Source organism: Geotrypetes seraphini, chromosome 1, assembly GCF_902459505.1.
Source record: "Geotrypetes seraphini chromosome 1, aGeoSer1.1, whole genome shotgun sequence".
Lineage (NCBI taxonomy): Eukaryota > Metazoa > Chordata > Amphibia > Gymnophiona > Dermophiidae > Geotrypetes > Geotrypetes seraphini.
The window spans coordinates 306,248,801-306,276,718 of record NC_047084.1 but is presented as its reverse complement, the minus strand read 5'-3'; the positions used below and the strand labels follow the sequence as shown (position 1 = coordinate 306,276,718).

The 27,918-nt window shown below is 41.6% G+C and overlaps 1 protein-coding gene across 7 annotated transcripts in view; it reads right to left on the bottom strand.

Moving 5' to 3' along the window:
• The window catches only part of EGF (epidermal growth factor), a 163,300-nt gene that overhangs the window by 53,853 nt on the left and 81,529 nt on the right, over nucleotides 1–27,918 (bottom strand). For 6 of the 7 annotated variants that reach the window (XM_033955436.1, XM_033955427.1, XM_033955418.1 and 3 more), the window contains 6 exons: nucleotides 24,744–24,911; nucleotides 23,231–23,386; nucleotides 19,181–19,297; nucleotides 16,086–16,211; nucleotides 7,911–8,061; nucleotides 3,677–3,841 (listed from right to left, as the gene is read on the bottom strand). In XM_033955436.1, the coding sequence (XP_033811327.1) occupies nucleotides 3,677–3,841; nucleotides 7,911–8,061; nucleotides 16,086–16,211; nucleotides 19,181–19,297; nucleotides 23,231–23,386; nucleotides 24,744–24,911 (883 nt within the window). The remainder of the gene's footprint in view (nucleotides 1–3,676; nucleotides 3,842–7,910; nucleotides 8,062–16,085; nucleotides 16,212–19,180; nucleotides 19,298–23,230; nucleotides 23,387–24,743; nucleotides 24,912–27,918) is intronic. The other variant, XM_033955461.1, reaches the window with a different exon arrangement.

Sequence of the window (27,918 nt, the reverse complement as noted above, 5' to 3'; positions counted from 1 at the left end):
TCCAGAGTTATGCTGCCATTCCTCAGTTGGCTCGCTAGCGCCCCCCCCCCCCCCCCCCCCCCCCCCTGATGCCTATGGTTATTATAGTGGGCAAAATTGAAATTAATGCATTTACAGAATTTGAAGAGCATTTCAGTCAACTGTATGAGGGCTGTAATGGAGGACTTCAGGGTCTGCATGCAGTCCTGAGGCTGTGCATTGAAGACCACTGCAATAGGAGTTAAGTGACTTGCCCAAGGCCACAAGGAGTGTCAGTGGGATTTGAACCTTGCTCTCTCTCTCTGGTACACTTCCTGTTGTTCTAGCCACTAAGCTGCCCCTCTATCCCTACTCTGTGATCTTAATTTAATAAATATTTTCACCATATCTATTCAGGATTGAAAAATACAAACTGCTGCTGCTACTACTACTACTATTATCTATTATTTCTGTAGTGCTAAAAAGCGTACACAGCACAATACATTCAACATGCAACAAGACAGTTCCTGCTCAGAAGAGTTTACAATCTAATTTGGACAGACAGGACTCACTGGGGAGGGGGGGAGTTTCTTGTAGAGAATGATTATCAACCATTCAGTGAAAGGTTGTATGTATGTGTCCATGCAAAGAGCTCCTGGCTCTTAAAAAGCAAATTCAATCTCTAGAGCCAAGAGTTGCAGACTTGAGGGGCTGAGGTAGACAAAGGTGTATATAGAACAGATCTTCAGGGAAATAGAATGGTTTTACCTCTAGTCTGACAGACCGTTACTGCCTTGGAAAAGCAGAGTTCCTTGGTGTATCAGGAGCTGATTTTAGGGCCTGCTGTGTAGATAATGTAGTATCTTTTTGCACTGAGGATGTGTCTCCAATTGCATGTGTCTATAAGGTCCAGTGTTAGACATGCTGGGTCCAATCTGAAACTTAGCTTGATGCTAATATTAAAAAGGAGATAGAGGCTAATCTCTATACACTTACGTAAGTTTATTTGACCTGGGTGAAGGCATTCCCAGAAGTGAGGTCAGGGCAGGGTTTAGATTTATATGTGTAGTATAAAAATCTTTGTTTTTGCATGGGGTAATTTTTAAAGGAACATATCTGCATAATACACCTCAGAAAATTAGTGTATAACTTATATTCATGCCAGTGATACAGGTTATAAAATTATTCTCTAAGGGACTAATATACAGATAGATCAAGGGAGGCAGGCTGGTTAACTCCTGCAGTCAGAACTGTCTGCGGATATTCAATGTTGAGCTATTTTCAATGACTGCCATTGAATATCCGGGGATTTTTTGGCTGCTACGAAGCTAACTGGCTAAATCAGCATTCAGCACTGGTCAGAGGGGAGACATGATCGAAAGCACTGGGAGAGGGGAGACATGATCGAAACATTTAAGTACCTCACGGGACGTGTCGAAGTGGAAGATGATATTTTCTTTTTCAAAGGACCCTTGGCCACAAGAGGGCACCTGCTCAAACTCAGGGGCGGAAAATTTCATGGCGACACCAGAAAGTATTTCTTCACAGAGAGAGTGATTGATCATTGGAACAAGCTTCCAGTGCAGGTGATCGAGGCAGACAGCGTGCCAGACTTTAAGAATAAATGGGATACCCATGTGGGATCCCTACGAGGGTCAAGATAAGGAAATTGGGTCATTAGGGGGGTGGGTAAGCAGAGTGGGCAGACTTGATGGGCTGTAGCCCTTTTCTGCCGTCATCTTCTATGTTTCTATGTTTCTATGTCAGTTTATAGTGCAAAGATAGGACTGCTATTTACGCGGTCCTATTTGGCCGTTAAACTTAGCCTGTCAATGCTAAAAACTGCCAGCTACTGTGTGATATACAGTTAACTTCTAGACACAACTGGGAATATTCAATGCAGATAACGGTTATCTTGCACTGAATATTCACATTTAATCAGTTAAGCACTATTTAACTGGTCTGCGCCTTTTCTAGCCAGTTAAATAGCACTGAATATTGGCTGGTAAGTCTCAGATATGGTATCACATCTCCAAAGAAAGTAAGACTTACATAGTTAAATGATCAGGCATCGTGATAACAAGAAAGGAAAGAACTTAGATTTGAGTTTTCTAACTAATTATGAGTCAAAAAAATTATATTGTTTATCAAATCCTCTTCCCTTCTCATCAGCTATCAAGCTCCAATGTACCTTTCCACGTCAGACTTTCTTTGGAATGTTTTTATTTAAATCTATAATTTTATTTATTAAACCACACAAAACAAAAAAAAACAAACCCCTCCAATAGCAATATTATACCATAACAAACTCAATACTCAGTATAAAGAAAATAGTCATTTTTGTATAACATTTGTGGTGGTGATAATGAGTGTGTGTGTGTGTGGGAGGGGGGGGTGTTAAAGAAAGAAACCGCCTTCCCCATCTCTCCATCTTTTACCATACTCTTTTCACATTTCCACCATCAAATCCATCAAAATACTTTTTAGGATTTTCCAGTAATACTGTTTGCTCATTCTGGCCCCTTTTTATCATGCTGTGGTAGAGCATTTTAGCATGGGCCAGTGAGGTAAATGCTCTGATGCTCATAGGAATTTATTGATTACCTCGCTGCCCTGCTCTAAAATGCTCTTCAACTTGATAAAAGAAGGCCTCTGTTCCCAAAAGCTAGTCAAGAAATACATTAACCTCCCCTTTTATGAAGCTATGTTAGGCCTTTTTTTTTTTTTTTTTTTATCACCGGCTGCATCATTCTGATGCTCATATAATTTTTAGAACATAACATGAGAACATAAGAACTGCCATCTCCGGATCAGACCTTCGGCCCATCAAGTCCGGCGATCCGCACACGCGGAGGCCCAGCCAGGTGTACACCTGGTATAATTTTAATCACTCATATCTCTCTATGCCTCTCGTAAGGAGATGTGCATCTAGTTTGCTTTTAAATCCTAGAACAGTGGATTCCGCAATAACCTCCTCTGGGAGAGTATTCCAGGTGTCCACCACTCGTTGCGTGAAGCAGAACTTCCTGATATTTGTCCTGGACTTGTCCCCCCTTAGCTTCAGTCCATGTCCTCTTGTTCGTGTCACATTGGACATATCGTGGCTTCGTAAAAGGGGGGGAGGGGGTAAGCTACCCCAATAAAAAAGTACCACATTTTTATTTTGTTTTCTTGGTTTGGTTTCATTTGTTGACCTTTATTTCTGTATATCTGCACAGTGACAAAAGAAAATAAACTGTCTCTTCACTGGCATCAAGAGCTGGCAAAGTTCTTGGTCATCCAAATATAGAGTAATTAATATGCATGTAGGACAGTGGTCTCAAACTCATGGCCCAGAGGCCACATGTGGCCCGCCAGGTACTATTTTGAGGTCCTCAGTATGTTTATCATAATTACAAAAGTAAAATAAAACAGTTTCTTGATCATATATCTCTGTAGCTATAAATGACAATATTATTATTAAGACTTAGCCAAAAGGAAAGATTTATAAACTATAAAGAGTTTTACCTCATGCAAAATTGTCATTTCTTTAATAAGACATTAACTATTTTTTCTGCGGCCCTCCAAGTACCTACAAATCCAAAATGTGGCTCTGCAAAAGGTTTGAGTTTGAGACCCCTGATGTAGGAGAAACAAAATAAAACCAAGTGTCTTTCCTTGTTCCCTTTGCATGAGGAAGGACATGGCAGCCTAACATATATGCGAGCAAAAGCATCACCTGTAACAGTAAGCAGCAGAAGACACGAGGCACAGCAGCAGGGCGAGGATGGTGACGCAGCCTGCGACGGCCATGTTGTGCTTCTTCATCGCCTCCACGTGCCGCTGCTTCCACCACTCTAAGTCTCTGTACTGGCAGCGTTCCCCCATGTAGCCCGGTGCACAGCTGTATGTATAGAGGCAGGAAGAAAAAGCAAGGCACACCATGAGAACATTTCACTCCTTCCTCTACCACCTTTCAAGAACTCTACCCTCACCTGGAATGGAAATGGGCAATGCATTTCTATAACTGGGCACCTGCAGTGTGTTACATGCAAAAATGTTTATAATTTTAGCATAGAAGTTAGTGGGAACGGACAATGAGCACTGCACAAGAGCCAGCAGTATGAAGAAATGTCTTACTTATTTCAATCTGGGACGTACAGTAGCACGGACCCGACACAGTACTGTGTTTCGGCGAACATAAGCGCCTGCATCAGGGGTCACTGTGATATGGGATCCACAGATCAAAACAACTCCTCTCGAGCCTACGACGGGAGCTCACGGCAGCCATTTCCTATGAGCGATCTGCACGGGGCAGGAGTGTAGGAAGATTGCTCCTGCCCCGAAAACCTGCTAAACCACCAGGTAAGGTTCCTGGGGGGGGGGTCTATGAGGGCTTAAAAATAGCCCAAAAAATAAAAATGGATTAAAAAAAAAAAAAAAAATCACGAATAACCGAATCTGGGGATGCTGAAACCGTGGATTCAGAGGGAGAAGTGTACTTTGTCGGATCCGTGTTATTGTGCATCCCAGATTGAAATAAATAAGACATTTCTTCATACTGCTGGCTCTTGTGGAGTGCTCATTGTCCGTTCCCATTGTCTCCTTTGCTGTTTGGCATCTGTGAGTTTTCGTCCTGTTGGACTTTTGGTTGCGCTTTATCATTTTAGCATATACACACATATGTGCACACTCACCTAAGCAGATGCCAGCAAACTGCCTAAGTGCTATTCTGTAAATACCCAGGATATAGGCAGCGCACTCCCACATATGCACGTAACTTAAGTTACCAGGTCCCTGCAGCACTTAGGCACTAACACACCAGCTCTATGACTGGTGTAAGTCCCTGCAAGCACAAGCCTCGAACACTTATGATATAAAATTGTTCAAGGCTTGTGCAGATGAGGACAGAGCTTGCAGGGATGGAGCAGAGATAGGGACAGAACTTGTGGGGATGGGACGGGGATGGATATAGTTCCCACGGGGACGGGAACAAATTTGTCCCCACAATAGGCTCTATGACATGCCCTCTGGGGGGCTAATTCTAGGTACTTTTTTTTTTTTTTTTTTTTAATAGAATTGCCCACATACTTTTAAAAGTTATTTTTGTTTCATAAGTGTATGCATTGTGAACATAAGGAGTAGCCTAATGGTTTGTGCAGTGGCCTGAGAACCAGTGGAACTGGGTTAGGGTTACCATATGACTCCAGAAAAAGGAGGACGGATTAAGACATTTGGGTTTTACTTCCAAAATAGGGTTTTACTTCCAAAATAGAAGTAAAACCCAGATGTCTCAATCTGTTCTGCTTACTTCCATTGTTTTCAATGGAAGTAAAACCCAAATGTCTTAATCCGTCCTCCTTTTTCTGGAGTCATATGGTAACCCTAACCCAGTTCCACTGGTTCTCAGGCCACTGCACAAACCATTAGGCTACTCCTTATGTTCACAATGCATACACTTATGAAACAAAAATAACTTTTAAAAGTATGTGGGCAATTCTATTAAAAAAAAAAAAAAAAAAAATTACCTAGAATTAGCCCCCCAGAGGGCATGTCATAGAGCCTATTGTGGGGACAAATTTGTTCCCGTCCCCGTGGGAACTATATCCATCCCCGTCCCATCCCCACAAGTTCTGTCCCTATCTCTGCTCCATCCCTGCAAGCTCTGTTCTTAACTCTAAACTGGGTTCCATTCCCACTGCAGCTTTCTGTGACTCTAGGCAATCCATTTGACCCTCCATTTACCAAGATACACAAAGTACCTGTATATAACACATAAACTGCTTTTATTATAACCATAGAAAGGTGGGATATCAAATCCCATCCTCTCCTTCCTTTTCCTTGAACAGGCTGAAACTTTTCAGGAAGGAGTAGGCCTTGATGATTCTTTGAGTCTGTCTCAGCTTTTACTGACTACAGTTCTATGCTTTCTCTCACTCCTCAACCCCCCCCCCCCCCCCCACCACCACCACTACCCCCAAGATGCCGCCACTACAGGTTATCTACTAGTCTGCCTAAAGATAAGCCAGCTCTGAAAAGAACAGGGTATATGGCAGCAGAAAAGGACTTCCTAGCCCAGCCAATTTGTCCAGTTTCTCCTGCACAATATGTCACTCAGAGCACAATCTAGAGGTGGATGAGAGACGCAGCTGTCAAGAGCAGAAAGCCCCTTGGAGGCAGAAAAAATAATTGAAATGCAAGCATGTGGAGGCAGCAGATGAAACACACAAGATACACAAAGTAGCTCTCTTCCTACTAATTGGATTGGGATGCTGAGTGGGGAGAAGAAAGGAAAGGTCTGCTGGGGATCCACACTCATCTGTGGGAGGACAGATGAGTGTGGATCAAGGTGGAGTTGAGTGCATGGAAACAACTTTTTCTGTGCTGGCCACTAAAATACTTATCTAGTTATGCTCTGGTGTCAGCAGAGACCCTGCTTGATCTCTGGTGTTTTGCCTCTTTCTCCTGCTCTCTTTATCTGTCCTCACATGTTTGAATTATGTAGCTGCTTTGGTTGCTTATACCTTTTGCTGAAGGCAAACAGGGTAGGATGAATGGATCAGTGGCGACACCTACTGTGCAATGCTATACATGCACCATGTAATTCTCAAAATTGAATCCTCTACCACACCATTTAATGTACACGAATCACTGTTATGTAATTTATCTAGATAATCTTTATTACGCAATTCTTTTGGTAATTCCTATAATTTGTATTCCGCCTTGAACAATAGATAATGTATAATGTATTCGAAATTAATTTTCCTATGAACTGTTTTCCTACCTTCTTCTACTCTATGTTTATAACCTAACTAATTTATTTTTCTCAAGTACTTTAGCAAGAATGTGAGCCTTTGGGACAGTCAGGGAACTCTAAGTACTTTCTCTTCATCTTAATTAATCTTACTTATTGCATTTCTTCTGTTTCTACTGTAAACCGCTTAGAACCTCAAGGTACAGCGGTATATAAGAAATAAAATTATTATTAATTATTATTATTATATTAACTAACGACCATACTACAGTACAAGTAAAGCTGAAGGACTCAACCAGTAAGGATTTGTGGCTGTCAATAAAACCCTCTTTTTGAATTGTGACAAAAATATATAAAATAGGCTATGGGGCTCATAATCGAAATGGAAAAACTTCTAAAAATTGGCCTAAATCGTCACTTGGACAATCAGTAAGACAAGTGCTTATAATTGAACCAGGTTTTAGAGGTACAGTCAAACCTCGGTTTGCGAGTAACGCGGTTTGCGAGTGTTTTGCAAGACGAGCAAAACATTTTCGCAAATCGTGACTCGCAAACCGAGCATTGACTCAATTTGCGAGTCCCCCCGCCCGCGAACTGGCATCTCCACCCCCCTTCCACACCTGCAAACGCCACCCCCCCTGCAAACTGGCATCGCTCCCCCTCTCAAACTCTAATCTCCCCCCCCACGTGAACCGGAATCCCCCACCCACCCAAAGTGAAGGCTTACCCCCAATCTGGAGGTGCCGGTGCCCGAAGATTGTGCTGCTTGCCAGACTAGGCCTTGAGCATCTGTGCATGCTCAAGGCCTTCTGGCTCTCGTTCTGTCCGAGAATCTCAGAGAGAGGCTAGAGCCAGAAGGCCTAGATGTAAATGCTATTCTATAAATTGTGCCTAACTTTAAGCATGGTTTATAGAACAGTACTTTTTTCGGTGCCAATTTTTTTAGATACAATATATAGAATTTAGGGCTCCTTTTACAAACATGCGCTAGTGTTTTCAGCGAATGCACCGGATTAGCGTGCGCTACCTGAAAAACTACCGCCTGCTCAAGAGGAGGCGGTAGTGGCTAGCGTACGCGGCATTTTAGCTCACGCTATTCCGCGCGTTAAGGCCCTAACGCACCTTTGTAAAAGGAGCCCTTAGTCTTCAACATCTAAAATGCAATGTTCAATTCAAAGTCCCCTTCTGGGGGTAAACACATCAAACATTTCTGACTTACGTGCACGCATGTTCCTGCAGCTTCAGAAAATGAATACAGACCCCTCCATTCAGGCAGTAATCATCAAAGGGTGGGAGGCAGATTCCCAGGAAGTTGCCTTGTCCTGATGTGGCGGGATAGTTGGTACTGACCGGAGCGGGAATGGAAATTTCTGGATCATTTCATACAGATACACAAAAAGTTCATTAAAGTTTAGAGCTGGACATGGGACTTTCAGAAATAAAGCTAGGAAAGTAAATATATTTTGGTATCATTGAGCGTGTCAGACTGATTTTCCAAACAATTTCTTCCTCTACCCTTATGAAGACTGTAAACTGCCTTGAAGGTCTGTCCAAAAGGTGGGATAACAAATTCAAGTAAACTTGTATGACTGTAATTTTGCTTCATACTGAACCCAAATTCACACTTTATGTTTCAAAAATGTGAACAGAGCTGCTTCTGGCGTGGAAAGCAGACCCGGATTTAAGCATAGACAACAGCCTGATCCTGTCCATTGAACTCAGTGCTGTGAGTCCCATAATGCACCAAGATTGGGTAGTCTGAAATCCAGGACTGTCCCAAAATTTCCAGCCTGGATCTGGATAACTTGGCATCTCTAAACAGATCTCGCATCCAAAAGGTTCAGCAATGACAAGCATGTCACGGTACTGTAAAATTAAGAGACCAACCACACCAGGTGGCGGCAACCTCATTTCTCAAGGGTCAAACCCTGTCAGTTTTCATGATTTCCCCAATGAGTATGCATGAGATTTATCTGCATGTACTGCCTCCGTTGTATGCAAATAGACCTCATGCATATTCATTGGGGAAAACCCAACTGGGTTGAGGCCCTTGAGGACCGAGGCTGCCCACCCCTGGACTATACTGAACTGTAATGCCCTGCAATTAGACTAGAGCAGTGCAAATCAATCCAGTCCTCTGGGCACCCTCAGGTTTTCAGGATATACACAATAAATATGCATGAGATACCTTTGCATACCAAGAAGGCAGTGAATGCAAATCCAGGGAATGCAAACCCCCAACTCTAATCACCATACAATTATACACTTGGCACTTACTTTCTCCATACAGTGACTCGTGCTTATTCTTTTATATTTAAATACTGTTTAAGCACATTATGATTTTAAATATAGCAGAACAGAAAAGGTATGATGGTATACAACCAATCATATTCACAGAAGTGGGAAGGAGAGATTATCCTAAGTAAAAAGGCTTTCAGGGAAGAGTCAAAACCAGGGCTTTTATAATGGGGTACTAAGTGGTACCGAGTACCAGCACCTTTTCCATTGTGTCCCAAGTATTAATAAAAGAGCTTGGGTTCTGTACAGTCCATGCTGCCTTTTCATGGATTCTGTGGCTGGTTGCAGGGGCCCTGGCTACTGGGGGGGGGGGGGGGGGGAGGTCCCTCAGGGATCACCCCACTCCTGAAGAATGGCCTGGAATTTGAGTACCGGCACCTTTTTTGCTAGAAAAAAATGCACTGGTTTAAACATAAAGATTACAATTTCTAGAAGCCCAAGAAAGGCTGTAAGTATAGGCACTAAGGGGTGGGGTTTATGATAGCAAGGTGCAGGGATAGGGTTACTATATTGCTCCAGAAAAAGGAGGATGGATAACATAACATCGTACTTATAAACCGCATAACCGTAAGTTCAATGTGGCGAACAAATGATTAAAAATAACATAACCTAAGGATGATTTAAATTAGTTCATTAAGGGCTCCTTTTATCAAGCCGTGATAGCGGGGTTAACGCGTGTGACTTTTCATCACGCGCTAACCCTTGCGCTGGCCATAAACTACCGCCTGCTCAAGAGGAGGCGGTAGCGGCTAGCGCAGCCGGCGGTTTAACGCATGCTATTACGTGCGTTAAAACGCTAGCGTGGCTTGATAAAAGGAGCCCTAAATATTTTGAAAAAAGATGAGCTTTCAATTGAGTTCTAACGTATGCAACAGTGGCCTAAATTCCCTGTCGTAGAAAGCAGCCTGAAATGCTAGTGTATGTTCCAAGGATTTCTTGCTCTTACAACCATCGATCAGTCCTCTTTTTTCTAGAGCCATGTGGTAACCCTATGCATAGAGATTCCAAGCATTCACTGAAAGGGAGAATCAGTAGACTATAGGGTTACCATATGGTTCCAGAAAAAGGAGGATGAATTGAGACATTCGGGTTTTACATGTTGACCGTCTTCCCTATGGCTGATGGGATCTTTCAACAGGACAATGCTTTATGTCATACAACCAAAATTGTTCATGAGTGGTTCGCAGAGCATGACCAAGACTTCCAGCTACTGGCCTCTGAATTCCCCAGACCTTAACCCAATCAAGCACATTTGGGACCACCTCAATTTACATGCTTGATGACTGGATCCACCACTGTGTACCCATCCGAAACTGTCAGATGCACTGTAGTCTGCATGGCTCTAGATACCTCTAGCAACCATCTCGCATCTTATTGAGTCCCTCCCATGGTGTCTGGCTGTCGTTCATGCTGCCAAAAGCGGTTACTCTGGATATTAGCAGGCGGTCATAATAATGTTACTTGACCATGTTGATTATGCATAGCTGTGAGTATTATCATACCCTTTAATTTACAGGGATGTCAAAGTCCCTCCTCGAGGGCCGCAATCCAGTCGGGTTTTCAGGATTTCCCCAATGAATATGCATGAGATCTATTTGCAAGCACTGCTTTCATTGTATGCTAATAGATCTCATGCATATTCATTGGGGAAATCCTGAAAACCCGACTGGATTGCGGCCCTCGAGGACCGACTTTGACACCTGTGCTTTAATAGATCCAAATATGCAAAACATTTGAAGTATGAAAGTAAACTTTCTGAATTTGTCTCCATCCTTAAACTCAGATAGATATTCCAAGTAGAAAGAATAAGTAGGAATCCACTAGTAGACATATGAAAAAAGGCTGAATTTGCAAAACATGAGAAAAAATATCTTCAAAGAATTAGATCAGCAAATTAGTAAAAACAAGTGGCAAATGCAAGATCCATGTATTGATCAAAACCAAACACATGAAGAGACAAACTGAAACTGAAGGATTAGAAATTGATAGATAAATCCCAGGAAAGTAAATTATGTATGAGATAGTTCACAGCAAGAATAGAAAAAACTAGGAAAACAGACATCTATAGATTCTATAAGGGAAAAGCTAGTAACAGTTATTCATCTCATAGGCTATGAGAAAAAAAATTCATTACAGAAAAACACAATACAATGGCACATCTCATTCATTGAAAGCTTGTCAATATCATAACATCACTGTACCATAAAAGCATTAGAGTAATGATCTTAAGAGAAGTATGGATAATGAAAAAAACCCATTATGATCACCTGAGACATTTCCATTCCAACTAATAAAATATTTAGTGGAAAGAAAACTGGACATACCAGTAAAGGAAAAAAAAACAACCAAAACATGAGAATGGCATATCACAAGAAGGGAGAGACGATCCTCAAGAAATGCAGTCAGAGAACAAGAAAATGAGACAGAAAGACACCAATATTTTCCATATTAAAAGCAATTCCCAAGCACACCTTGATAGGATGTCTATACAACATAGTAACATAGTAGATGATGGCAGATAAAGACCTGTATGGTCCATCCAGTCTGCCCAAGAGTCACATTCATGTTTGAGGCAGTAATTGAGGCCAAAGCTTGTGATCATGCAACCCCTTTATTGATCAAACTTCATTGGTTACCTATGTATTACAGATGCAGGTTTAAAAAACTATTCCCCTCTTCTATGAAACTGCGCTAATAGGAACTCTATGAGCGTCAGGAGCAGCATAGGCCATTCAGCGCGGCTCCCCAAGCTAGGAACTGCTAGTGCAGTTTCATAGAAGAAGGGGAATGTTTAATGCTTAAAGCATTGCACTCAGGAACACCTTCTTACCTTGCAGATGTCACTATTCCCTGAACTCCTATGTGTGCCCTTCGCTCTCTAGACTCCTATAGATTTTTATTTATCTCCATCAATTTGGAACAGTTTACCTGCCTATATACATTCATAACTAGCCTAACCAAAAATTTAGGGCTCCTTTTACTAAGCCGCGCTAGTGGGGTTAATGCGCGTGACATTTCATCACGCGTTAACCCCCGTGCTGGCCTAAAACTACCGCCTGCTCAAGAGGAGGCAGTAGCGGCTAGCGCGGCCGGCGGTTTAGCGCGTTAAACCGCTAGCGCGGCTTGATAAAAGGAGCCCTTAAAGCTTTACTGAAGGCCTATTTCTTTTTTTTTCCCCAAAATTGCATTGAATATTCCCTTATCTCATTTAATTTTTTGATTAGCAGACTGGACCAGCTGTGTGGAAAATAACACAAGGGATGAAACAAAATGCTTTAAATTTATAGATATGATTATTTTTTTATTCTATCCTATCACAAATTTGGATTCTTTTTAAATTTAATTTTAGTTTGTTGTAAGCCACTATGACCTTTTTATAATTTAGCAGGATATCAAGTAGTTTTAATAAACAATTATTCACTTACTTGCTAAGATCCACCATAAAATGTTTCCCCCTCTCCTCTGAGTCAAGACCTTCACTCAGAGTATATGAACGTGATAACAAAAAAAAAAAATAAAAAATTTCTTGCTCCTGATCCATGTTACCACATATTTGACACAGGCCAGAGAAGTCCACTTGACAATGGCCACAGTGCCCTCCTCCCTCCCCCCGGAATCGTTGTCTAAGCTAACTCCATCCTATCCTGATCCATCTTGCCACATACACGATCCAGACCATAGAGGTACCCATACCGTTATCTTACAGTACTATATTATTTGGAACCTCATTCATGACTAAATACTCACTTAAAAGATATAAGGATAGTCTCCTTCTAATTATGACTGGAGTTGCCTTACAAATGATAATGAGGAATTGGAAACAATGGCATCGATTAAATTTATCGTTTTGGTAGGAGACTCTTTGTTTGTACTATTGGTTTGAGAAAATATTAGCAGAGGAAGTAGCCATGAAATTTAAAGAGATTCGGGGACCATTGGAATCTTATATAAAAGATCTTTAATAAAATTCACATGATCCTGTCAACTTTGAAATTTCCAGGTTGTGGGAAAGAGGGTGGGGATGGGAGGGAGGGTGGAAAGGTAGAGAAAAGACTTATGGTTTCAGAATATAAGTGCTTTTATGTATTTATTGTAATGTACTGTATTTCTTGCACTTTCTGTATGATGTTCTATAAATTTAATAAACTAACAAAAATGAAAAAGGGAACAAAAAACAAAATGAAAATGCCTTTAAACCTCGAAGGTGCTCAGAACCAATATATGGTAAGAAAGTGACCAAACCAGAGCAGAAACCCCTGTAAGGACTTTCAGAGTCTATCATTGCACCATCCTCAAACAGTAGAAAGGTATTTAAATTTTGGTGAATGTCTTTTTGTACTATTTTACTTCTTTTTTCTATTAAATGTCCATTTAAAATGTCCAAAGCTTAAGTGAAAACTATGATCCTCAAAATAGGCAAAACTTAACTGTGAGTGTTTAGGAATCCAACTTGCTACAGCAGGTACAGGTGGGTCCTAATGCGTTTCGCCGACAAGCTTCTTCAGAGAACCCCCATGCTGGATGGAACATCAAGTTCAACAACTTCCTGAATCTTCATTTCTAGACCGATTGCATTTCCTGAGAATTCCATCTGGGATTGGCTTCACTGTCGGGGCTGCCACTTAAGCACCACTCCTGCCCATCACAATGAAGTTCTAGTTCTGTAGAGTTTTGTGTCATTACTATCCTGTTTTTACTCAAGGATCCTTTGCATCCAGTGTTGTAGTAAGGGGGGGAAGGGGCGGTCTGCCCTGGGTGTCATCTTCATGGGGGCGCCAGTTCCAGTCCTCCTCTCCACCTTCCCCGCTCCTTCCCTGACCCCCACTACCCCACGTGCATGCCGCTTCCCTTTCCCGTACCTCATTAACAATCGCAGCATGAGTAGCAACTCCAATCTGCTGCTTGCACCAGCGTCAGCTCATTCTCCAACGTCACTTCCTGGACCTGCGCCTAGGAAGTGATATCAGAAGAAGAGCCGATGCCGGTGCGAGCAGCAGATTAGAGTTGCTGCTTGCGCTATGAACATTAATGAGGTATGAGGGGAGGGAAGGGCGTGCGGCAGGAGGGGGCAGAGAAGGAGCGGATGTGGGGAAGAAGCAGAGAAGAGGGTGAGAAGAAGGGGCGCCGCCACCCCGGGCGCCTCTCACCCTCGCTACGCCACTGTTTGCGTCTATCCCAAGCATTTTTTAACTCCTTCATTGTTTTTATTTCTACCACCTCTCCAAGGAGGGCATTCTAGGTATCCCCCCACCCTCTCCATAAAGATTTATCTCCTGATGTTTCTCCTGAATCTACCACTCCGCAATCTCATTTTATATCCTCTAGTGTTACCGTTTCACAGTATCTTGAAGAGATTTGTTTGAGGTTAGTACCCTTTTAACTATTTAAATGCCTGTATCAAATCTCCTCTATCCCTTCTTTTCTCTAGGGCAGTGGTTCCCAAACCTGTCCTGGAGGACCCCCAGGCCAATCGGGTTTTCATATATGAGAAAGATTTGCATATAATGGAAATGACAAGCATGCAAATCCACACCATGCATATTCATTAGGGCTATCCTGAAAACTGGGGATCCTCCAGGACAGGGCTGGGAACCACTGCACTAAGGTATTCAAGCATCTTCTCGGAGCAATCCAGATATCATTTTTGCCACCTTCCTCTGAACAGCTGCAAGTTTTCTTACATTCTTAGCAAGATATGGCCTCAAGAACCGAATACAATAATCCAAGTGGAGCCTCACAGACATTTTGTACAGGGGCACAAATTACTCCCTATGCACCTCTGGACAAAAGCTCTCTTTTGCACGATACAAGTACTACGGTGAGTTGTAGTAGTGCATTTGAGAGATTGAGCTTATACTCCATATACCCTGACATAGGAGTGAGGTTCATTACTGTCATGGTATGAAGAAAATTATTCTATTCAGAGACATAGGCCCCAAGAGAGACCATTTAAAGTGATAATACTAGGAGAAAGTCACCATGGAGGGGGGTTAATCTATAATGAGATGCCTACTTCTAGGCAGCAAGAAGAAACATAAATAATGATATTCTAGTCATTTGTGCATGTAAGTGGCCATTTCTGTGTGTAAATGACCTCTTATAGATTACCAACTAGCAGAAAATTACATGGCAAGCTTGGATGGTACATATTTTGCCAGTGGGCATGTGCATGGGCAGAGTTTGGGCAGAACATGAGAGGAGCACATGTGTGCAAATTACAGGAAACTATAATTTATGTATTTATATATACATCTAGGCATGGTCATTTACTATCTATAAGGCTGGTGTAACTAGTCAAGCCAAGATGCATTCTCTTGCCTCTTGTGTTCTCTAAAGAAAAATAGCTGCTTTAATCTTTATACAATAGCCTTAGAATATGCACTGTAATCAGCACTTCCAGTAGTTGCCCTCTCTGGAACTACTTGAAATAGTATGATAGTTGGCACTACTTTATGGTGCTTAACAATGGCGCTGCAAGGGGGTGGCAGATCTCCCTGGGCACCGGCACCTCTCCCCCCTCCTACCCCCCATCCCCCATGCCATGCTTGCACCCTACGTTCACTGTACCTCTTTAAAATCTTCACCAGTGAGAACAATTACTCTAGGCTGCTGTTCGAGCTGGCCTGGCTCCCTCTGAAATCACTTCCGGGTTGTGGGGCCAGGAAGTGATGTCAGAGGGAAAGTCAGCGCGAGCAGCAGGCCAGAGAAGCTGCTTGTGCTGCTGAAGATTTAAAGAGGTGCAGGGGTGGGAATGGAGGATGTGAGTGTGGCATGGAAGGAGTGGTGGGGGGGGCAGAGAGGAGGGCACAGGGGGCTGCCGCTACCCCGTGCGCCTCATACCCTCGCTACACCACTAGTGCTTAACATATCTCCTTCCACCTTTCAGTGTAAGTTTAAACAAAGCCCATAAGATGAGAACAGTGTCAAGGGGTGAATATGAGTGTGCTTGCTGTTTTGGAGTTATGTTGAGAAGAACCAAATGCGATGCGTATTTAGTTTGGGGCTTCTTCCTTTTCAATAACAGCAAGGCGTACCGTTTGTAACTCAACATCTTGGACAATATAAGTTACTCCCATTTTTCTCTTTTTCTTCGTACCTTTACATTGAAGACCATCTCCAGTGTAGCCCTCTGAACATATGCAGAGATAACTACCCTCAGTATTGACACAGTCTGCTGAGTTTTGGCTGCACAGGTTACCGTCAATAGAGCACTCGTCAACATCTACAAAACAATAACACAGAAGTCAGCTGTGTAGTCACTGAGAAAAAAAGACCAGAAAATATTAAAAGATAAAGTCAAGCAGATATTAGGGGGTTATAATGGGTACAAGTGGATCAATTTTTCACTCCATCAAAAATTACAAAGACTAGGGGGACACTCGAAGTTCCAGTGAAATAATGTTAAAACCAATCGGAGGAAATATTTTTTCACTCAGAGAATAGTTAAGCTTTGGAATGCATTGCCAGAGGCTGTGACAAAAGCGGATAGCATAGCTAGTTTTAAGAAGGGTTTGAACAATTTCCTGGAGGAAAAGTCCATACTCTGTTATTGAGAGAGACACGGGGGAAGCCACTGCTTGCCTTGGATTGGTAGCATGGAATGTTGATACTCTTTGAGTTTTGGCCAGGTACTAGTGACCTGGATTAGCCACCATGAGAACGGGCTACTGGGTTTGATGGACCATTGGTCTGACCCAGTATGGCTATTCTTATGTTTCAGTCAAAACCAAAGGCATCATACTAATGATTCAGTCTTTTATGTCTGCCTTCGAAGGGTATGAAAATTGATCCACAGCAGAACAGAAAATCTCTTATATTCTTACTATCTCCTTGAAAGGAACAGAGCTTTCTACTTTGAGAGATTTATTTATGATGATGATAGCATGTCATGAAAACTGTGCTAGAATCAGTTGAACATTCATTGCTTTATTTTTCATAATCATAATAACAAAAATCTGAATTTAGATTACAAGCAGTCTTTAACCCTTTAATTGTCAGATGGTAAAACAGCTGCTTTAAGTAACTTGATGTTGAACGAGAGCAACAGTGCCAAGTAATAGGCATTTGGAAATGCAGATCTCCCATAAGAGCCATAGAAGACACATGTTGCTTCTGAGCAACAATGCCAAATAAAGAGCTATAAGGCAATGAACCAAACTTGGCCTGTCTGAAATTTTTTCTTCTTTAAATGCTATTAAAATTATACTCACATTCCATAATGGGGGTCATTCAATAACAGCTTACATTTAAGCACTGAATGGTACCTATGTGGCACCTAATGTACAAAGGAAATGAGGCATCTACTTTGTTTTATAACAGTGATCTCCAGGGCAGGATTAATTCTTCGAGTGCCCCTAGGAACTGGGCCCCTGCCCCCACCCCACCTTCATGTCAAACTCATTCTGGACATCAATCAGGTCTACAACTAGAATTTTTCACATTGTTCAAATGCATTGTAAAGCAGTACTACTATCCAAAACATAAACATAAGTCTATATTAATAACCAAGTCTGCATATCCTCTCAATTGCCTCACTCTAAGTCGTCCAACTGTAACCCATATGCATATATAAACAACCAAATCTATAACACCTCTAGTACGTTCCACTCCATGTATGTTAACTTGTAATGAAACAAGGCAAGCAATCCACCAAAGAATTCAACGTAGAACAAAAGAAGATCGGCATACAATAAGGAGATTCAAATAAAGTTTATTCAAGGTGCTCCCAAGAACCATGCCCGATGGGTTTCGCCAAACATGGCTGGTGAACGCTAACAGAAAACCATGGACATCTAGAGACTTGTGTTCCCCTTTGTGCTTTCGGATTTCAATTTTGTCTGTCGAACACCGGTCCTTTTACTTGGTTTGTGTTTCCTCTTCTCTATAGTCCACTGCACCGACCAAAAGACTACTCTGTGAACCTACTTGTTACTCTAATAGGACTAGCCATAACATCTGAAGTTGTCATACAGGGTTGTATGCACTGTTTCATGTACATATTTGGGGGTTGGGAGGCAGGTCAGTGACCACTGGGGTAGTGTGAGGGGTCATGTCTTCATCCCTCCATTGGTCATCTTGTCAGTATAGGTACCTTTTTGGTACTTATTCATTACTGAAACAGGTTTAGCTTCAAGTCTTTTATGAAAGACTCACTGAGGAAATTAAAAAGTTATGGAATAGTAATGCCCATTACAGTATATTCCTATAACTTCTTAGGTAGTAGAAGTAGTAACACTGAAAGGATAAACTATGTGCTGAACAGATTTCACAGTGTACAATGGAGTTCTGATATTATGTTTTCAACCATACTATTGAACTAATAAAAATATAATAATAACTACCTGAAGGTCCTCCTCAGGCCTACCTTTAACAGCCCTAGTGGCCTCTTCAGGGCAGGACCTATCCCAATCACTTCTGCCCTTGCTGGTTTCCTCCATAAAATGGCTTCCAAGAAAGTGGCTGTGACTAGAATAGCTCCTATCCTGAAGAGGCCACTGTTTCACTAGCGTACTTAAAGGTAGGCCCAGGAAGGACCTTCAGGTTACTGTAGAGGGTGTGACCTACTTGGCGACACCTGCTCAGTTCCGGTGGATGGGGGAGGGTTTGGCCTGCCTGACCTGTCAGGACCTGGTCTCTGCTGGGGGTGGGGAGTTTTGGTTTCGGACAAAAATGTACTTGCATTTTTGACCGAAACACAACCTCAGATTTTGGGACAGTTTTGGTGCTGAGACCAAAATTCAGTCAGCCTCTAGTGCACCTTCATTTTGAAAACTGGTAGAATGTTCACAGGCAGAATGTATCTGCAGATTTTTCACATGTAGATAATTTGAAAAAGTATCCCTTATGTATGCTTTCTATACTCATTTTGAATGTACCTTTGATATACAGAATATGCATTTTTATTCACTATATTATCATAATAAAAATAATATTGAACTTGAAAATGTATCCCTTAAAACGTAGAGCTTTTTTTAAGCACATCTAAATTGAAAATTTTTTAAAGTGCCACTCTCTATTCATATCTCAGTTTACCATTTCTTTGCTTTGTTATTTCATTTCTATGTTGTGAAATGCAACCTTTTAGAAAACATATCTCCCTCTCCGAGAGCAAAGTTTTAAAAATGTAAAATTGAATCACAGATATACGAGCATTTCACTGCAAATATATATGTATACACTTTACACTGTTACCATCACATGATGTGCCATCCCCAGTATATCCTTCCAAACACCGGCATGTGTCACCATCATCAGATGAGACACATAGAGCATTAATGTCACAGTCTGACACTGCACAATCATCCTGACCTGTGAAGAGAACACATCAGCATTAAAGTCTCCCTTTTTCCATCCAACAAAGATTCTGATTCCTTTCTTTTCTGAAAGAATTTATGTCTCCCCTATGTTTAACCCTTTTCTTGTCCTTTCTTTGCTATCAATAGTGTAGTTCTCCCTTAATTCCTTTTGTTCCTGTTTTGTTTAGTAATTTTGTTTTGTTTTGAGTTTGCTGGTTTTACTTTATGGGCCTGTTTTTACAAAGCCGCGCTAGCAGCTGCGCTGCGGTAATGGCCCCGAAGCCCATAGAGATATAAAGGGCTTCAGGACCGTTGCCGTGCGGCTTCATAAAACAAGGGGTATGTTTTTAGTCTTGTTACTCACATTATGTTATCCCCTTTTAATGTTTTGTAAACCGCTAAGAAGTTTTGATTTGGCGATATAACAAATTTTTAATAAACTTGGAAACTTAGTCCCTAATGCACATTAGGGAGTAATTTTATAAGAAGCCGCCTAGATTTAGACACGTTAATAACTGCTATTCTAGTCATTTGTCAATCAGCAGAAAAAAGCAATGAAACCTTGCAAAAGGCCACAAAGAAAGCTTTATCACTTCATAGAATTACCCACTAGCCTCCAGATTCTTTAAATGGCGACCAAATTTGGGTACCGATTTCAGATCCCTGCGAAACCTAATTGGTTAGCATGTCATTAGAAATCAATTATTGATGTTAATTGGCACTAACTAGGATTTGTCTGGGCACTCTTCTATAACAAAGTGCACCTAAATTGTATCACATGCAACTCTAAAGGGGCGTGGTTATGGAAGGGGCATGGATGGGTCAGGGGCGTTCTCAAAATTTAGGCACAGCGCTATTTGTGTTATTAAGTGGGTGTCATTTGTGCACGCATTTGCCATCAGTCGGGTGTGAGGATACATACCAGATTTCAGCAGGTGTAAGTCCTCATTAGTGCTGCCTGATTCGGGAAAAAAAATTTTTGATTCAATTTGATTTTCCTGCCCAATTGGGTGTTTTTTTCAAACATCCTGGTGGATTTATTTTATAGCCTCTTCACCCCCCTTTGCCTTCTCCTAACCACACTGGCGCTGTAGTGTAAACAAAATAAACAAACAAAAAAGACTTTTCCTCTCTCTGTTAAATCCTAACTCACGTTTGCGATCTAACACCAGCTCTGTCAGGATACATTTTCAAATCTGACATACTGTAATCACAAAACAGAAAATAAAATTATTTTTTCTTCTTTTTGTTGTTTGGTCATTATTCAAATCATGTTGGTTCCTTCCTTATATCACAGATCACATCTTCATCATACTCTATACCTAGCCCTTTCTCAGTCTCTATAGCATGGTTCATAGTCTCATAGCACTGCCGCTCTAACACTTCAATTGTCTTCATCATATTTTCACCCACTGCCCCACATCCCATTTTTACAAGCTCATCATCTAAGACTTACCGACATGTGTTCTCTGCCCTTTCCAAAATGTTGATGTAGCCATATTCTGCAGGCTCTGGACTGGAGCAATGAATATACTTTCTGGGTCGAGAATATAGTACTTCCTTAACTTTTTCAGCAGTCAGCCGGAGGGAAGGTTGCAGGATTATATCTGGACTGGCTGGGACTTGAACACCCTTCTCCCATTCTTGCTGAGAATCTGGAATTTTCATGGCACAAAGGTCTTTCCAGAATACCTCTGCGGGTCTCTTTTGTTCATTTGCTGAGGATTTTGACTTGCTCCTGTGTTTAACACAGGAAGAAAAAGAAGCAAATTCTTTCCCCTTTTACTAAACTGCACTATCAGCTTTTAGCGCCAGGAGCCGTGCTGAATGCTCTGCGTTACTCCCGACGCGCATAGAGTTCCTATGAGCGTCGCGAGCAGCGTGGAGCATTCAGCGCAGCTCCCGGCCCTAAAATCCGCTAGTGCGGTTTAGTAAAAGGAGGCAGCACTTAACTGTTGCTGAAATTCCAGTGGCGTTTCATTCTGACGCATCCTGGGCTCTTAGCAGGACAGAGCACGAGAGTAATAATCTTCACCACATCCGGACCACAGCAGGGGCCGAAGCGAGAGGTCATGGTGACGCCAGAACAAATGGATGCAGGGTGCACACAGAAATCACCTGTCTTGGTTACTCCGGGCCGGTGGCAGTAAATGAGAGTCTGTTCCTGGTCTAGACAGAGGCCTAACTAGCAGCAGGAAGGTACGTTTTATAAAAATGTAATTAAAAAAACAGTGATAGCGAAAGGAGAAAAGCCCTATTGCAATCTGAAGGCATGGAGAGGAGGGTCAGTCACCGAATTGGCCAGGCCAATTTAAAAAAAAAAATGAATCGATTCAAATCGATTCTCCCGAAGTGAATCAGTGAATCGGCAGCACTAGTCCTCATGCACAAAGTTAGGCACTGGAATCGGTGCTAAGCTCTATTCAATAAGAGGTGCTTGGACTGGATTGCTCTTTATAGAATATTAGTTTAACGGGGATCTTTCTGACACCTAACTTTGGGCACCGTTTACTGAATCTGGCCCATTGTGTATAAAATGAGTTTTAACATGCAGTGGCGTAGCGAGGGTGAGAAGCGCCCCTCCCCCACAGATCCAGGGGGGCCTAGTGGGCCAGGATATCCTTCCCTTCTCCCTACCCTGTTGTGAAGCCCCCTCACCTTCTATAATGTAAAGGGGTCGCCTGTGTGGCAGCAATTCTCTAGCGCTGCTTGTAGATTCACCAGCACTATTTCCCTGCTGTGGTTCCCCCCCCCCCCGTCCCCACACACAACTTCCTGTTTCCACTTAGGCAGACTGTAATAAGGGAACAGCTCTGAGGAAACTGCAAGCAGCGCTAGAGAATTGCTGCCATACCAGCAAATCCTTTGCATTTTAAAAGGTGAGGGGGGCATTGGAATGGGGTGGGTAGAAGGGGGAACATCCCAGCCCACAGGGACCATTGAAGCAGCTGATTTTTAAATGATGGGGGGGGGGGTGAAGGGAGAGAGGGAGAAAAAATGTAGAGGGAGGGCATTTAGTGGGTGGGAAAATCGAGGAAGGAGAGGAATTTGCCCCCCCCCACCTTAATTTCCGCCCTGGGCCCCAGCATGTCTAACATCGGCCCTGGTTAACATCATAGCTGCCATCTTTCAAATGCCAAGCAACACCAAAAATTACCACAGTTTTGCTGCTACTGTGGGTTGACTTTTGCTGTTAACACACATTGGGCCAGATTTGATAAATGGTGCCAAACATTCAGTGATGATAAAATTCAGCACACAAAGCATTGAGTGCCAAATAGGCACTAAGCTTTGGACATGAGCTCATACACCAGCTGAAACCTGGTGTAAATCCTGGTGCACAAACTGTGAGTGTGGATCCTCATTATTCTGTCACACTGCACACATCTTTTGTGAACACCTCTGGCTCACCCATGCCTCTCCCATACCCACATCTCCTTTTCAGTTGCATGTGATCCAATTTAGGTGCCCAGTATTCCAGAATAGTGCATAACCACACTGGTGCCCAAATCATAATTAGTACCAATTAAAATGCTTCTTAGAACATTAGAACATAAGATTAGCCTTATGGAATCAGACAAATGGTCTATCTAACCCAGTAGCCCGTCCTCATGGTAGCCAATCCAGGTCACCAGCACCTAGCAAAACCCCAAATAGTAGCTCCAATAATTAAATCATTGGAGCCCATTAATTAATTATTTTCGTCATCGATCTAGGATTCGCACCCAATTTTGGGCAACCTTTATAGAATCCAGCAGATTACCTGTACAACCTTAATGTAAGTTACTGATCTGGGAGCCTAACTCATAAATAATGCTGGACAGGCCATTACTGCTCTTTCAGTCATCAGAATCCAATTTGCCCTGATCAAACTCCTTGATGTGATGGATAAAATCCACCTTTAGAGAATGATTAGAACCTCAGTTCCATTAGAATGGGAACTCACCTGATACCATTATCTCTGCAACCAATGGGTGCTTGGGGTGTGTCTCTTTTCTGTTCTCTTGCATGTATATGCCGCTAGGTGAGGAGCTGAGAGAAAAGGCTTCATAGAGTGCTGTTGTATTCTGCGGTGCCTCCTCATCATGTTGAAATGTACTTACTGGATCAATGGACGAATAAAATTTAGATTACTAAGCCTGGACAGTGATCCTAATTTTCATAATTGCAGCTTTCAATTTTTACATTCACAATTTCATGACCAGATGAAAACCACGAAACCAGTTAATCTGAGTAGAGAAACTCACCTCAATCAGATTTTATCAATATCAGTAAATAATAACCCATAAAAAAAAAAATCTAGGTAAGAAGTAAGATTTAGAGTCATCAGCCCATCTCCAAACTGTTTCCAAATAGAAGGTTATATTCTTTCAACAGGGGGTTTCTTTTAGACCAGAGAGACTGGGTACTAACAAGGCTATGCCAACAGTATGGGCTCCTATTACTAAGGTGCGCTAGCGTTTTTAGTGCATGCACAAAATTCCCACACGCTAAACTACATGGTACGCTTCTAGAATAACGCCAGCTCAATTCTGGCGTTAAGGTCTAGCACGCACAGAAATTTAGTGTGCGCTATTCCGCACATTAAGGCCCTAACACAACTTAGTAAAAGGAAGCCCTATGTGACTACTATAAAAACACTGTACAAGGGCTTTTATGAATTGTCGTAAATTGATTTTCTTTTTATAGTCAGCAGGTAGTAAAGAGACCATATTATTATACTATTCGCCCAATAATCAGCACTATCTATCCAGCTCGGAACAGCTCCTGGCCAGCTAAATACAGGTAAGGGACAGGGGACTTGTATACTGCCTTTTTGTCCCTTTGGTATTTCAAAGCGGTGGGCAATAGAGGATTAAGTGACATGCCCAGGGTCACTAGGAGCAGCTCTGGGAATTGATCTCACACTCTCTAGGTGCAGAGGCAGCAGTTCAACCAGTGAGCCACAGCCCTCCTCAGCAAATATTCAGCAGAAGATAGCTAGTTAACGCCGGCTGAATATCCTGGTCGGTGGATTGGCTCGTGACAGGCTATGTTGCGTGAAAAAGGTCGGTCACCAATATTCATTGTCTGACTGACTATATCTAATGGCCAGCTAGACCTTCCTAAAAGGAAGGTCTGTCTTTGGCTGCTATGCCTTAGCTGGCCAGCAGATGAATATGATCTTGGCCAGCTAACTCTTTGACAGCTGCATTTAATCCAGAAATTCGATGCTGGTGGCTAGATACAGCACCGGCATTGAATATTCAGGTTCACCACCAATCACAGGATGTAGCCGGACTGCCTCCTGCGGTCTGAATATCGGCCCCCATATATTTAGTACCACAAACACTACATTTAGCACTACTGAATATACAAATTAATTTAAATGCCAATGTTGATTTAGAAAATTAATCTGTTTATCACTCAAAGATAATAATGAAACTACTCAGAGGTTCTGTAAGACATGTGTTGGGTACCTGGTTTAGCCAAGGGATGTACTACAACCAAGGAGGATGGTCTTCGTATATTCCCCCTCAGACGTATCTTGCTTTTTCCAGTCTTCTTGTCCACTCTCATTAGTGAAGCTTTAGCCCAGTCCGAGAACCAGACATGATCTTCAAACACTGCTATATCAAATGGGTGGCCTGGAAAACATGATGTCCATATACTATAGTGCATCTGAAGAATACTCTCTCTATGCACATGCAAACAGACAGCAACTTCCAAAGGGTAATTTCCTAACAGGGCTCCTAAGCAACAAGGCACAAAGGGGCAATTCTATATCTAGGAGACCCCTTTTAGGTGCCCTGAAACCACTTGGTAAGAGCCTACTCTATAACAGAATCTAGGTGACCAGGTTCTGTTAAAAAACACTAGTTTAACCCGGCATCAGTGTGCCCAATCTTTTACAGCATAATTGCAGGTGCCTAAATGTTCCAAGAATGCACATTAACTCTGAGGATTCTGTAAGCTGCATGTGTAAGTACAGCGCCATCCATGCCCTGCTCATATAAGCGTTCCCCTTCCAGTTGCCGTACAGTGAGAGGCTAGAGAAACTGGGCCTCTTCTCCCTTGAAAAGAGGAGACTGAGAGGGGACATGATCGAAACATTCAAGCTAATGAAGGGAATAGACCTAGCAGAGAAAGAGAGATTGTTCACCCTTTCCAAGGTGGAGAGAACGAGAAGGCACTCGCTAAAGTTAAAAGGGGATAGATTTCATACGGAAGTTCTTCTTCACCCAGAGAGTGGTAGAAAGCTGGAACACTCTTCCGGAGTCTGTCATAGGGGAAAACACCCTCCAGGGATTCAAGACAAGGTTAGACAAGTTCCTGCTGAACCAGAACATACCCAGGTAAGGCTAGACTCAAATAGGACACTGGTATTTGACCTAAAGGCCGCCACGTGAGTGCGATGGACCACTGGTCTTACCCAGCAGCGGTAATTCTTATGTTCTTATAGAAAGTTACCCTTCCAGAATAGCACTTAGGTTCTTCTGCTGCCACTTAATAGCAAAAGGGACAGTACTCTGTACATTTACACACACAAGTAAGCACTCTGTTATGTGCCTAATTGGTGTAATTCTATTTGTGGAACTTATTTAATAAAAGACAACAAATATTTTTTTAAAAAAGATCCAATGTTGACAATTGGATGTGTAGAGGTCTTTATTTTCTTATAGCATGGCCATGTTTCAAAACTTCCAAAAACGTAACAAATTTGGCAAGCTATTGCTCCTATCATAACATAAATTAAATGCAGGTAGGATTATTATGTTATGATAATAGCCCCTTCTGTGGCATGTCTCTTTATGGCTGAGTTTGAGAACAAATTTGTGTACAGCTCTGAATATTTTTATAGGATCTTCACCTGGAAAAGGTTTATTGAAGATATAATCTTTTTTTGGTTGGGCACTGATGTAGAACTCGATCAGTTCATAAGATACTTGAATAGTTGTGACAATAACATTCAATTTAGTGCCAATATAGACAATTCCAGGGTCAGTTTCTTAGACATTCAATTATCATTACATTCAGGCAAATTTGAGTCAACTATTCACAGAAATAGTACTGATAGGAATTTGATACTTCATTATATAAGTTTTCATTCTAAATGACTTAGGGATAGTATTCCCAATGGCCAGTTCCTAAGATTGAAACGTCTATGTTCCTCTTCAAGCGATGACCATGAGTCAGAAATTTCATGAGAGAGGGTATCCTGATTATGCTATCAAGACAGCACGTAAAAGAGCTAACAACGCCAATCGGGATTGGTTATTATTACCTAAAAACACCTCTGAACCATCTAACTCTAGAATAATGTATGTTTTACCATTTTCCAGCTACACCACTCACATACAGAGGATTATTCAGAAACATTGGAACATTTTAAATTATCACCCAGTATTTTCAGATCCTCCGATGTTTGCACACAAGAGGGGCAGAAATCTAGGTGAACAGTTTAATGCTGGCCTTCACACTCAGGTCAATTTGAACTCAAGCAGACACACCTGTTGTGGTAGATGTAAATATTGTTGCTACTCTTTATCTACTGATCACATAGAGATCCCTAATAGTAATAAAATATACATCGCAGGTTATTTATGCGATTTTTTGCCCATGTAAGAAGATTTACATAGGTCAAACTAACAAACCAGAGGCGCCTCTAGTGAATCATTGGCAACAGACCAACCATTCAATAGATGAATTAAGATTCTGTGTAGTCAGGCATTTTGATTTTTATAAACAGGGGGACATTTCTCATATTTTGACATATCATGAACAATGACTGATATTCTCTTGGAACACTGTTGATCCTAACGGACTCAATAAAGAAATTGAATGGACTATACGATAAGAATATCTTTCATTTTAATTCCATTCATACAATTATTACAGTCCCACCTGAACTAACTTTATCTGATCAGTTTATTTAATGACTTAATTGTTGCTAGTATTTACGTCCATACGTCATATGTCAGTCAATCTCTTTAGAGCATGACCAAGCAGTAGGATCCCTTGATTTCGAGTTCCTCCCGCTATGAGTCCTAAGGGTAATTTAAAATTCTGTATAAGAAAGGCTTATTTTTGATGTGGTCTATAAGAATATTATATTATAAGCTTTAGAAGTGAGATGATTTAGTTATATTTAAAACATTGAATATCATTTAAGTAGTTTTGCATTTTGATTTTTATTGAATTTTAGTTTAATCGCTAATCTTCCTCCTGATGAAACAGCCCCACGTGAAACACGATCGGTGTAGAGGAAGTAAGAGTGGAGACAGAGTTTTTACACTGGGATTTATTTAATAGCACAATGATTTCTTTTGGAGCACAATTTGAATGAAAGCACTGGAAAAGACACTATTTGAATTCAAACCAGCAATGTTGAAGTGACTTGAACATTTCAAGCTCAGCGCACCACATACCATAAGATGATTTGGAATTATCTTTTTAGCTAAGTACCTCCTTTGCATTACAATTTTTTGATAATATCAATTTTGAGTTTAATGGATTAACATCTTCATTTTTAGTTATCAGTGAGGCAGGTAGGTAGTAGGGTGCGATGATGTCTGGATAAAACATCATTAGTTTATAACACTGCCGTGTTTGAATGATGTTTTAAACTGAGCACTCAAACACATAAAACATAAA